Genomic DNA, 13,754 nt, shown 5'->3' with positions numbered 1-13,754 from the left:
CTTCTCTTAAGGAAACAAACTTTTGATTCCTTTTTGTTTATTGACTTTTGTTTTACCAGTCAGAAATTTCATAACAGGCATATGCTGTTTTTGCTGAAATTTTGCAATTGCATAAATACTGTTCTCCTACTGATGTAACTTTACACTCCTATGAAATATGTGCATTGATCAAATGTCCTCAATATGTTGCTGATTATTTCTGAATGTAATTCAAAAGTAGAACTTCAGAATGACCTTATGTATGAATATATAAGTTTAGAAGATACTGCTGAACATAAAGGAGATAAATGTACTCTATGTACATTGCTATCTTAATTATACAGTGAGGGAAAACACATAATAAAAAAACACTATTAAAATGTCTGAAATACCTGTGCTGTTTATTCCATATTCAGGAGGACTAGGCAGGAGAGAAGAGTGCCTAATACATATTATGATGACACAACCTATGCTCCTGAAAGGTATTTTTATTTCTATAATAAAATAGATAAAGTTGAGTGATGTAATAATTTTTATGAAGTGTATTCTAAAACTTTTAATTGGCCAAGATTCATGATATTCAAATTTACAGTGCACTTCATGCAGTATTTCTTTTAAAACAGAACAACTAATCTCCAGAGTTTTAAATACCTCATTTTTTTTAGCCCTCCATTGCCTCCACTCTGGATTTTTTTAAGAAAGCTCTTAGTTGAAAAAAGTTTATTGGCTAGAAGATATGGGAGGAAAAGCAATAATACAAATGAGTTACTTATAACTGAAGGTCTTTCCCCATTTAATTACAACATACTTCTAATAGCTAACATTTTCAGTCACTATGAATAATTATAGGACAAATTTGCATCTTCAGTTTCAATTTTTTAATATCTAGAGGCACTTAAGGATGTCTCAACTTTTGACTTACTAGTGCTCTTACTGACTGAAAAATGAAGTCGAATGCCTTCAAACTAATTTTGAGTGTTTACTCTTCTGGGACCAAAACACTATTGTTCCTCCTAAATTTTGGTATCACAGTGGAGATAATCCATCTCAAATTGGGAGTATAATCTGAAAAATTTTGGGGTGTCTCTAGAAATAGTTATATGATAACAGCATTTCACATTTAGAGAGAGAGGCAAAGTCCAAAAAGAAAGAAATCTAAATAAAGAAACAAGTTGGTATTTCTCTCATTTTGTACAATAGATCTCTGTCTTGATTCTCACTCACTGTCACATGGAAATCATTCAATAGCGGGACTGTTGCAGTTCCAGTGCTATCCCTGAGCATGAGCCTGGAAATCTGGATCTCCAGATAAGGTTGAAGTTGAGGCTCCTTAACCAAATATTGGATGATTTGCATAAAATTTCAACATACCAGGGTAATGGATCATGAACAGATTATTCCAGGGCTTCTGAAATCAAAGCAGCTTTTTTCATCCCATTATTTCTTTTCTCTAAGGTTCTACTTTAAGATAAAATGTTCCTGTACTTGTTTTGATGTGCTCTCCAACAGATTTTGCTGAAATGATGCTGCAAATGTTTAAACTAGGTAGCCTTTGTTTAATACTGGGCACAATAATAGATGCATAAAATTTAATTGGTTTTCGTTGTTTGATCTGAATGTGGAATGTGAGTTTTCTTCTGCTTCTTAAATAACTGTGAAAACCAACTACCTATCAAATAGAAAAGTAAATAAAGTTAAAAAGATTAAATATTTAAAGTTAAGAGCAACATTTTATACTATCGCTTCATAGAATATTATTTTAAAGTTGATGTATCTCCACAGATATTTTTAATTATTTCACAAACTCAGTAGCCATTGAAAACATGAAGACTTTAGTGTGAGAAAAAATAATGGATCCATTAGATTTTATGTAACTGAAATTCATGGCTAAACTGCTGAAAATAATAAAAGTGAAATATATTGAGTACTGTATCAGGAAAAATTAATTAATTAAAGAAGGTGTGTTTTTCTTCATAAGTAAGAGGAAGTAGAAGGAATTACAGAAAATGATTTGAAAACAATTGGAAAGCTCCCCATTTTATTGAGAAGTGCTCATGTCATATGAATTAGAGTGTTACTAATACTGCATATGTTTCTTTGTAACACTTCTTTATTTTAACTGCATTGTAAAGGTGGTACAATGGTGCAAGTTCATGGGCAGATCATGTAGTCAATGGTTCAGCTGAAAATTATGGGTAAGTAAAGAGTGTAGAGTTACAGATATAGCTAAAATGTATTTCTAATCTTATTATAGAATTGCTTTATTATAGTACTAAATTTATTCCGAATAAGTACATTTGCCTTCATGTCTTTCTTTCTTGACTCAGAAAAGACACATTTTTGTGCTAGTCCTTTTTCCAACGTTAAACTGTTTTATTCAGTTACAAATATGAAAAGAACATTGATTATGTTTGAACTGGTTTTAAAACATGTTCTCAATGTTCAGGGCTGTTTTAAAGAAAAAGTGCTTTCTCTTTGAGTGATAATACCAGCCTACATTCACATGTAGGGGCATGGAACTTTGAGACCTAAGACTTTTTAGCTTTAGGAATAATCCCAATTGCAGTTGTCTGAGCCGTCTCCCCCCTGTGATTGGTGCGTAGCCCATGCAAAGCGCTGGGTACCTGCCAACCCTCAGCTCTGCCTGGCTGCACCTCGCTCCTGGTCAAGAGAAGGGCCAGGTGTTCCTGCATAAACTTGCGTTATCAGACTTCTTTGGCTTTACTGATTCTCTCTCATTTTGTTTTTGCTCTTGCAACATTTTTCTTCCTTATTTTTACTTCTTGTTTCCTTTGCGAATGTGAAAAAGCTTGCTTTTTTCTGCCCTTCCATATCTTGTAATTAGGAGCTGGACTGTGTCAGTGACATGTTTTGGCTGACTAAGACAAATATATGGTGGGTCCAAGTTGCTGGAAAATCCTAAAGTCCTTAAGTGAAACTCCCAATGAGTTACTGGGAATTTTTCCTTAATGAAATTAAATCTCAAAAATGTTTTTCCTTAAATTATGCAAAATAATACTATTAATTGGTATCTCAAATGCTGTAATTTCACAAGTACTTAATAACATGTGAATTGTGCATAAGTATTGAATTAATTCCATGCTTTGACTTAGTTTTTATTTATTAGTGAATTTAATAGTGAATCTACCTTGAAATTTGTGTTTTTATTTATTCTTTTATAGCTGCACAAGTAAATATGTTTCTCTGGAGAAATAGTCATGTACTCAAAACAGATAGTTGGAGGGTTATTAAGCTATGCTCATTTGAATGTAACCAACTGTATAAAATGATCCTATATATTGGAAGGGGTATAAGGGGCTAGTTACAGTTCACCTGTATTCAGTTCACCAAGGCTATTTAAATAAAATAGTGATTCATATTTTTCAAAGTTTATTGGCTAATACAGAAATTCCATTAATGAAAGTCAGAGAGTGAAGGAGACCTTAAGTGACTTTGTCAACTTGAACTTAAAAAATTCTGGTAAAAAAACAAAATTCATCCTCCAAAATTTTAATGCAAGTTTCTCTGCTCGCTGGATAGGTTTATAAGGGACATTAGAGCAGCCACACAAACTTCCTTGGGACTGTATTTCTTCCCTAGCTATTTGTGCCAATGTTCCGTTCCTTGCTAGCTCTTCAATTTTAATTGGTAGTAGTATACACTTGATTTGTACTTACGGGGAGCACCATGCATACGAACTCTTCCTGAGAAAGTGCACAAGCATACTGAAAATAGCCAGCAATAAAAAAGGCTGGAAAGTGCTCAGTGTTAAAAAAGTTTGTAGTTTTGTTTTTAATAGACACGTTACATAGTTTTAGTTTATTCTTTTAGTTTAGTAATAGTTTTGTTTAGTTTTACTTCACTTTTATTTAAATTTAGTACAATATAGATGCTAACATAGTTTAGTATCAGAGAAAAAATAACAGATTTGTAACTTGAAAAAGAAACTTTTATTTGTTAGTACACTCTGTCCCAATTTAAATTAAGCTCCAAAAAGCTGTGGAAAATGGAATAGAAGACAAGAACATTTGTTGTAAACCAATATGACATTTAAATAGACCATAAGGCATAAAACATGCTTTAATAGAATAAAGACTACTGAAATGGGACAGGAGCTGTTAATATCAGTGGATTTACAGAATGCCTTTAATGGAAACAGTGCTCTATTATGCTTATTCATGATTTAAGGGCTTAAAGGATAATAAAGACTTACATAACTGCTTATCTTGGAATGATCTGATTGAAATCTGGCCTTGTGAAGTGACAAAACTCTTCTCAGCTTCACTGAGGTCAGAATTACAGGTCTGCTCCTATTGCTAAAAGTTAAGTAAATACACACAAATTGGTAGAATTAAGCCTTGTTTGTGACATTTTACGAATTAAATATCTGTCACATTATCAGTTTTTAAAAATGTTAGTGGAAAAGAGAGACCAATTAAATATAATGTACTGTGTATAAATAAAGCTAAATTTAAGATCTGAGARAAAAAGAACAAACACTTTTCAAATTTAGGGTTTAGTGCTGTACTGTACCAAAGCATATTCAGGCACATCCTTAATTTTGAGCCTTGAACTAATTCCCTTGATTACTCTATAGTCCTAGTACTCTGCTGGATTAAATTTGAAGGTTTAAGCCCTGCTGGAAAAAGCTTCTATATGCTTTTCCTTATGCATCACTTATCCTTCAGTCCTGAAATACATGTTCATTAAAACTCTCAAATGTGCTACCATTGCTCTTACATCTGTCTTTCTGATACAGCATTCCAGTGACTGGCTGAAATATTATATTCTGAAGTGGGCAAAATTGTATAATATTTGTATAATACAAAAAATTGTAAAAAGGCCTGAACACTCCTACTTTGGAATATTTCAAATATTTTTATTAAAATTTAGATTATTATCTTTTGAGAAAGGTACATCTGTATATTCACTAAGAGAATTGGTCTGAGGAAGGGAAAGAGGATCTCGGCTCTTGTCTTTGAGAAATTTGAGCTCCCAGCTTTTGAATATCCTGTATCATGATCTTCAGTGAGTCATGTCATGGAGATGGAGAGATCTGAGTCTGCTATGTGATTCTTTGTGTCAGTTGAGGGTCTATGTTAAAGATACTGAGAGCTGAAAATAGTTGGTATAATACAAAGTACTATAAAAGGCAACTGTCTCCATGTAGATGAAAGTATAGTTTATAAGTACCAGAAGCATTCATGCAAAAACAATCATTTCACATGTTGCAATTACAGCAAAGATCTGCTTGCATCTATCAAACTTTTAAACTAGTAGTGAAAGAATACCTCCAAACATTTCATATTTTAGGCATAGAATAAAAATATGAATAAATGTTAATGGTAGAAAGTTAATAAGGCAAGCCAATAAATGACTAGGCAACATAAATCATAAGGCAACATATATGTTGCTTGCATTCATTGGTTCACCTCTGTGTATGGAAATGTTAGCCTGGAAGGTTCATTTTTTGAGAAATTACCTTTGAGTAAAATACTGGAAACTGATACTTTAAGTTAAGCTAGCACTCGTTGTGCTGTGTATGTTTTTGTTTGAATGCAGTTATTAATATGATTTGTGACAACTGGGAGTTTGGAAAGTTAAGAAGTCTTATTCTCAACAGCATTCAGTATGCTTCTTCCTTTTGGTTAACGTTGAGATTTTCTGTGAGGAAGAAATTATTTACATATTTTTACTATTTTTTCTTCAAATGTACTAATTTCTTTTCTGTTCCTCCAAAACTCATAATTTGAATGCACAGAATTAATAGGCTCTGATTTTACAGATAGAGAGGATATGAAATATTTCAGCACATCAATTCAGTATTGATGACCAACACTGCTTATAGGTTTTACTCATACTTAATACTTGTAACGGCTAGCATAACTCTCTCATTGCTTTCATAGAATCATATAATAATTTGTGTTGAAAGGGTCCTCTGGAAACAATCTGGTCTAACTCCCTGCTCAAAGCAGGGCACTGCTATGCTAAACTATCTTACAATCTATTGATGAAGAAACATACTGTGGGGAGTAAATCTATACAGATATAAATTTATGTGCTTTCTCTTAGCATTTTTGTAATTGTATCATGCTATCATGTGTTAGCATGATTAGGTATGTCTACATCTGAGTCATCAAAGTGACTGCAGTGCCATGTGCTGATACCCAAGCAAGCTGTAAGCAAATGAGTGTCCCTACCTGTAGCAGTCTGTGCTTAGCAGCTGGAGCACAATGTGCCTGGGACCGCAGCTGAGTCTTCTGCTTCAGTTGCATAGCTGAGTTAGCTAGTAGAAAAGTAGTTCAGATACTGGCATGGTATGGTTTGATCTCTCCTATGACTGTAATGTAGACATACCTGTAGTTGTCACATACCCTGTAGTATAATGCGTGTGTGAATAGAATATATGTGTGTGTGCATGTGTGTATAAAATATATATATACATGTGTGTGTATATATATATATATATATATATAAAGCAGGATTGATTATTACTGCGGCAAAAATATTGTGCTTTATTTCTTGTGTTTTTTTTTAATTTATTTTACAAGAATACCTAAAAGCATTAAATTTCTGGCATTTAAAAACTATGGCAGCACGTAATTTTATATAAAGTTTCTTTATAGTTTTGGGTGAGTGATCTGGTGAAGCTAACCAGTCACCACTTTATCTTGATACTTTAACAGTGTACTACTCCTTCACATTTTCTCATTTTCTATTACAGTACTTATATCTCAGATTTGTTAAGCTTCATTGGTACTAGAAGTCTCACTTTTTTGCAGACATGCTTATCTGTATTATGCTAACAGATGATCTTGTGTCTGTGACTAAACAGCAAAGTTGCTATAGCTAGTAGAAGAGTAACATGTCCAAGGACTGAAATCCAGCAACCATCCACAGACACTGACAGGTATTACCATTGTATAGTAGCTGGAGTTTGAAATTATGATCATTAGAAAATGTATTGCTGTATTTTTCTTGTTCTGTGCTCAGTGTTTCTAGATGAAAAAAGATGAATTAGGAGCTGAATTATAGCATACTATGATTCTACTGCAATTCTATTTTTATTTCTTCAGTTTTTTTGTTGCAAGAATGTAGTACTTTTAAATTTTTGATTGGCATGATGTCATAGCCTACTTTTTAGTCTTGCACCCAGTTAAAAGAATATTGTATGTGGGTTATCAAATGAACTGCTTTCAGTTGTTTTGGGAAAAAATAACTTATATTCATGTTGTAAGCTTTTATGATTGCTTACTGCTCAAAAATGTTCGTTTTTTATAAGGCTTTCTGTATACATAAGTTTAGATCAACGATTTTATTCATTTGTTGAAAATTCCCCTTTTTATTTGTTAAGTAACAAATCTGAAAAATTAAAAATTAGAAATAGTTACTTTCTGCATTGGGAAAACTGTTAGCTTTGGAAATTTCCAGAATATGAATAGAAAGAAATGCAGATAATCAGTAGTTAATATAAAATATTGTAGTGCCTTTTGTTAGATATTTTACTTACTAGAATTTACAGCAGTTCCTGGATATGATGGGGCTCATCTTCTAAATTTTTAATGTAAATTTTTATGGGTTTGGAATACAAATTTTTAAGTGAATACTCACAGAGCTTTTCTGCATGGTGCCACAGAGAGAGCTCAAACAGCTTCAGAGTGATAGATGGTTGGTTGGTTAAGAAGTAAACACCTACTGCTCTACTCTTCCTTCAGTGTACGGGAGATTTATGCTCGAAAATCTCCTGCACTTTGATAGGGGACTAGACCACCTACTATGCATGTTTTCCCTAGCAAAGGTAGAAGGATGCTATGGTTGGTAATACTAAAAGGAGGAGGCTGCTCTTTGACATTTCCTTAACTATGTATTTTTTAATGAAAAGTCTTTTAGCAATGATAAAATGCTCTAGCATACATTAAGACATTATGTGGATATTAAATAGCTTTAGCTTTGACTATTATCTTTTTCTTTTTAAAAATCAGTAATTCGTATTTTATGAATTATAATCAGGCTGGATGGAACTTTCAGATGCATCTAGATAGCTTGGGAACATAAACCCTCATGAAAGTTATCTGAAAAGTCACAATCCTTTGTTTTCAGTTCATTGATGTGTTTTAAAAATTCCACCCTCCACAATTATGGCTGGATTGTGACATTAATGCATAGCTGTATGTTGTGGTAGGTGGGGAGCTTCATTGTCTAGGCAGGTTATTGGAGTGGTATTTTTTCTATGAAAAGGGGACAGTTCATCTCTGAAGACCTGGATCTTGCAGCACATGTCTCCTATGGAAAAGACAAAAAATATGTGAGGACAAAGAATATGGCTAGTTCCCTCCACACTGTAAATCTGTCTGTTGAATTGTTCTGCAAATGAGTATGACTAAAAACACACAGGGATGCTTTCAAGTGGAAGGCTATTACTTTACTTATCTAGCACTCCATTTTTTACTATGGGTATTAGAGGTTTACAGTATGTAATCTATAACTTGAGGGTAAAAACTCAGTTTCACCTCAGGTTTCAACTAAATCCTTCCATCTACAAAAGCAACAGTGGTGCGAAAACTTGGTCAAAAAGCAAAAGGTTCACTGTCAAAATCCATTTTCCTTCACTTCTAGGAACTCCTATATGTTTTTCCACCAGCAATAGATACTATTTATATTATATTATTTATATTATATTATATATATATATATAATATTAACAGTTGAATATAAAATTTCTGCAACATTTATTTCTTAACAGAATGGTTAGGAATAGTGGCTCCATGCTCTGCAGAACATGCATACTAAGCCATTAATCACAGAATCACACAGAATGGTTGAGGTTGGAAGGGACCTCTGGGGATCATCTAGTCCAACCCCCCTGCTCAAGCAGGGTCACCTAGAGCACATTGCACAGGATTGCATCCAGACGCGTTTTGAATATCTCCAGAGAAGGAGACTCCACAACCTCTCTGGGCAACCTGTTCCAGTGCTCTGTCACCCTCACAGTGAAGAAGTTTTTTCTCATGTTCAGATGGAGCTTCCTGTGTTTCAGTTTGTGCCCGTTGCCTCGTGTCCTGTCGCTGGGCACCACTGAAAAGAGTCTGGCTCCATCCTCTYGACACCCTCCCTTMAGATAYTTGTAYACATTRATAAGAYCYCCTCTCAGCCTTCTCTTCTCCAGGCTAAACAGGCCCAGCTCTCTCAGTCTTTCCTCATAAGAGAGATGTTCCAGTCCCCTAATCATCTTTGTAGCCCTTCGCTGGACTTGCTCCAGTAGTGCCACATCCCTCTTGTACKGGGGAGCCCAGAACTGGACGCAGCACTCCAGATGTGGCCTCACCAGGGCTGAGCAGAGGGGGAGGATCACCTCCCTCGACCTGCTGGCACCACTCTTCCTGATGCACCCCAGGATACCATTGGCCTTCTTGGCCACAAGGGCACATTGCTGCCTCATGCTTAACTTGGTGTCCACCAGCACTCCCAAGGCCTTCTCCGCAGAGCTGCTTTCCAGCAGGTCAACCCCCAACCTGTMCTGGTGCATGGGGTTATTCCTCCCCAGGTGCAGGACCCTGCACTTGCCTTTGTTGAACTTCATGAGGTTCCTCTCCGCCCACCTCTCCAGCCTGTCCAGGTCTCTCTGAATGGCAGCACAGCCCTCTGGTGTATCAGCCACTCCTCCCAGTTAATATTGGCCCTAACAATAAAAATGCTTCCAAAGCAGGCAAAGGATCAGATCCGTGGTATCCTAAAACTACTTCTTATACAGTTGGTAAAGAGAATGAGGCCTTAAAAGTAATACAGGAAAGAGACTTAACATCTCACAAAGTGTCTACATGAACTCTGTGATCGCTGCTCACCTGTTCCTCCATATGTCCTAGTTGCTACTGGGAGAGAAGGATACCTAGAAAAAGGAATTGTACCTCTTGCCATGTTGCCCAGTTCCTGCCTCGCCCCCTACTGCAGTGTGCACCAGCAACTTCCCAACTCTTTGAAGTACGTAGGGGTATTATAGCTCTCTGTATGTAGGAGGCCAAAAGAAGAAAGAAAGTCTCTGTTGGCTCATCAATTTTCTTACACATATGGGTGCACAAGATGGGAGTTGGACTCAGTCTGGACCTTAATCACATTCTCTTTTGCAATTTTGCTTAACTTAGGAATTGTTTTTCTGAGAATTTATTCTCATAGCCAAAAAAGTTATTTTTAAACACCATGCAGATGGTTGACTCCTTTCTCACCTTCCATAGCACTGAAACCCCTCTTAAATGGTTATCTAAGCTATGCAATATCCATTGCAAAGCTAAGGTTATGTTTCTTTGTTTACCCACAATGTAAAAGAAGCGAAACAGTGGATGTTTTTGCTGATGAAGCTTCCCATTCAGAAACAGAACTGATAAAAGAAGATGTGAGGTAATTTTGTTGTGGTTTTGTGCCAGGCTCATTGTACTTTTCCTCCAATCTTTAGTGCTTCAGCTTATAATTACCATTATGTGTCTTGCTGTGGTGTGTTTGCTTGTTAGGAGCTTTAGATGTAGGTTCTTGGTGAATGGCATTATTTTGAACCTGTCTGTGGGAGTTCCTTCTAATTCTCTAGGAATCCAATTACTACCTCATGGAAAGCATGAAGAGACATTCATTTTAATGAACGTTTTATCAACCCATTCAGCAAAGTTAGCAGCCCTAGAGAAAACTTTATTCTGTCTCAGTATGGTCTTTTAGAAATATAATGTGGTTAATAGCATAAGACTTCATAATGAAGCTGTGCTACGTCTCTTTCTCGATACTAAATTTGGCTTTATGTTATACTTAAATCACCATCCAGTTACTCCTCGTATTCACTGACTTCATTGTAAAATATGTGAGTTAGCTCAAGGAGAAGACCTAAAGGCTATGTGTTCACCATTTGTATTCTCCAGCAGCTCAATTACTCAGGTAGAGCTGGAAGGAGTGGAAATTTAATAAGTAGCTCCATTAAGGTATACATTTTACTTTTAAAGTTACCATGAGTTTATATATTTTAGGATTAGTAAATTTTACTCCTTGCAAACATACCAATTATATTGTGATGAAAGGTGGGGCTTAATTAGTTTCTGAAAGTAATGGTATGATTAATTACCTATGATAGTAGAAGACTAAATTGGTTGATCCAGAAGTTCACTTCTATTTGGTTCACCTTCTCCCTGTTGCTTCTCTAATGCTGACTTTTTACATTGCTATTTTGGCACTGTTCTTTAGGCTGTGGGTGAGAAGTTTTTTTTTTTAATTACGAACCAAACTATCTAGTTGGTGGAACCTCTGCAAGTGTGAGTGATGTTGTARCTCTTCATCTATTTGCAGTCTGAGTACTGCGTATGAATCCATTACTAGAACCTAGCTTATATTTTGGCAGACATCATGGGTCTAATAATACAGTTAACAGCGATATATGGTAATTATAGCATCTGGCAGTATCTGAGCTTGATGGTATTTGCTGTGGAGTTTATCCTTATGAACACTTGTTCAAGAGAACTACCTCTAAAGATAATGGACTCTGTAAAAATCTACTCCTCTGAGTAAAAAAATGTGCAATGAAAATGCACAATTAAAAAAATTCTTAGCTTAAATGAGAGTTAGTATTATGTCAGCTATCTTTTCCTCCAAGATAGATGTATAAATTAACAAAATAACAATGTTTTAACCCACATATTGTCAGGAAACAGACTATTGCATGGATAGTCATTACTGAGACATTGGAAACATTTCAGTCCATCTATCAAGAGTTTTGAGCAAGCCAAAGCATACATGTTTTTTAAAAAAACTGTATGTTATCAAGAAGTGAACTCAGAAAATTTACCAAAAATATGTACATAGCAAAATGATTTTCTCCAAACCAATATTGCGCAGCATATTTTATAAATAATAGAAAAGTCAAAGGTCAACTGAGCTGCTTTTTGACTAACATTACAGGAATTGTGAAGCAGCAGATAGACAGCCATATCAAAGATCCAGATCAACAGAGCAACGTGCTGTGCTAGAGCGGACCAACTCCCGCTCCCGATCCACAGAGCGTCCTGACTCAAACCTCATCAGGTCGATGCCTTCATTAATGACGGGAAGATCTGCCCCTCCTTCACCTGCCTTACCGAGGTGAAACAGACAAACCAAGCAGACTAATCCCCTTCTGCCCCCTCCCAGCTCACCATTTTATTTTCCCAATAGCTAACTGGTATCGCCTGTCATCCTTAGCTGATCACTAGTAGCAACGGATACTAACCCCTTCAGTGCCAACACACTATTTATATTCTACTGCGGATATAATGGTGTGGCTGCCATTGTAATTTGTTTACTAACAGGATTTAACAACATTTGTTTGTGATTTCTCATTTATCAGGAATCCTGGATGGTTTCCCACATAAAGCACCTCATAACTATCATGTTCTTCTCTTACAGAATGAGAACTTGTTTGTCCTCATCAGACATTGCTTAAGGAACAACCATCATAAAAACATCAAAGGAACTATTTTTTTTAAAAAAAAGTTTCTTTAAATGAACTGTACCAACTTTGTGTATTAACTACCATTTTAACCACCATTTCCTCTGACTACATTTTACTGTGCCATAGTCTGTATCGTTCCTGTTTGAGTACAATACTCTATCTTTACTGATTGTCACTTGCAGATTTCCGTAAATGACTCTTAGCTTAAATAACTATACTACAATAACAAGCTGAGTACATTTGGTTTAGTTGATATTCAGTAAAGCCTCTCCTTATTTTAGGACTGCAGAATACGCTCTTGCTTTCTGAGAGTTGTTAACATCAAGAATCAAATCCCAGTGCCCTCTCTCAGATTGTTACTTTATTTTGTTTAGTCAAATCCCTATAATCTCATTGCCACTCAATGGAAGTTTAATTAAATAGAAACTGAGTAAAGATCCTAGAATTTGGCCTGTAGATAATTTTATGTATATGTGGGTATTATATCCATGTGTACATATACACACAATACATTTTCTGACTTGATTGTGCAAACAAGTAGCCTATGGGTCCTTAGCCATATTTTGTCTTTTTTTTTTCTTTTTTCAGAGAGAGATTTCTCTTTTTGACCAGGTCTTTTTCTGAAAAGAGATAATAGTTTTGCTGTGGGACTGCAAGGGTCCCAAGTGATCTAAGCCTTCTTAGAAATTTTACCAGATCTTTTAGGTATTTAAGGATGAATTTGTCATTTAATGGCTGTGGTTTGTTTTGATATGTCTCTCATAGGTCACATCCTCGGACCGGATCTGTTCAAACAAGTCCATCAAGCACTCCAGTTGTAGGGCGAAGGGGAAGGCAGCTACCACAGCTCCCACCAAAAGGGACGTTGGAGAGAAGTAAGTGTATGTTTTTTTGCTTAATCACATTTCAGAATTGCTCATGAAGATTGATTATATTTATTATTTTTCTTTGGTATTATAGCTTAAAGCTCTTGAGCTTTTATGCATAGAACTAGGATTTGATAGTAGTTTTGTATTCTGTACTGTATTTTATTTTAGTATGTTTTAATGTCTACAGTGATCTTGATTGAAATGAATCATCAGCAGTACAGTAATCATCAATAATACAGTGAATACGAACCAAACTGGACTAACTATTAGCATGATCCTGTTCCTTTTGAACTCAACAGCTGTTTGTCATTGACTTCAACAGGCACAGGAAATGAGCTTTTGCATGTTGTTTAGTGATAAAACTCTGGCTCTTCTGGAAGTTATGAACATAGTTGTTCGCTTGTGGGCTCCCATGCAGTGTACCACAGAGTAGTAATATAAAACCTCTG

At 35.5% G+C, this 13,754-nt stretch overlaps 1 protein-coding gene across 1 annotated transcript in view; it reads left to right on the top strand.

The window, feature by feature from the left end:
• The window catches only part of RIMS2 (regulating synaptic membrane exocytosis 2), a 403,032-nt gene that overhangs the window by 247,735 nt on the left and 141,543 nt on the right, over window positions 1–13,754 (top strand). The window contains exons 20-22 of the mRNA XM_026080279.1: window positions 2,112–2,174; window positions 11,908–12,087; window positions 13,202–13,311. Of these exons, the coding sequence (XP_025936064.1) occupies window positions 2,112–2,174; window positions 11,908–12,087; window positions 13,202–13,311 (353 nt within the window). The remainder of the gene's footprint in view (window positions 1–2,111; window positions 2,175–11,907; window positions 12,088–13,201; window positions 13,312–13,754) is intronic.

Source organism: Apteryx rowi, unplaced genomic scaffold (assembly GCF_003343035.1).
Source record: "Apteryx rowi isolate R43461 unplaced genomic scaffold, aptRow1 scaffold_514, whole genome shotgun sequence".
In the NCBI taxonomy this organism is placed as follows: domain Eukaryota; kingdom Metazoa; phylum Chordata; class Aves; order Apterygiformes; family Apterygidae; genus Apteryx; species Apteryx rowi.
The sequence above is the reverse complement of the archived record's forward strand: the minus strand, read 5'-3'. Positions and strand labels throughout refer to the sequence as shown.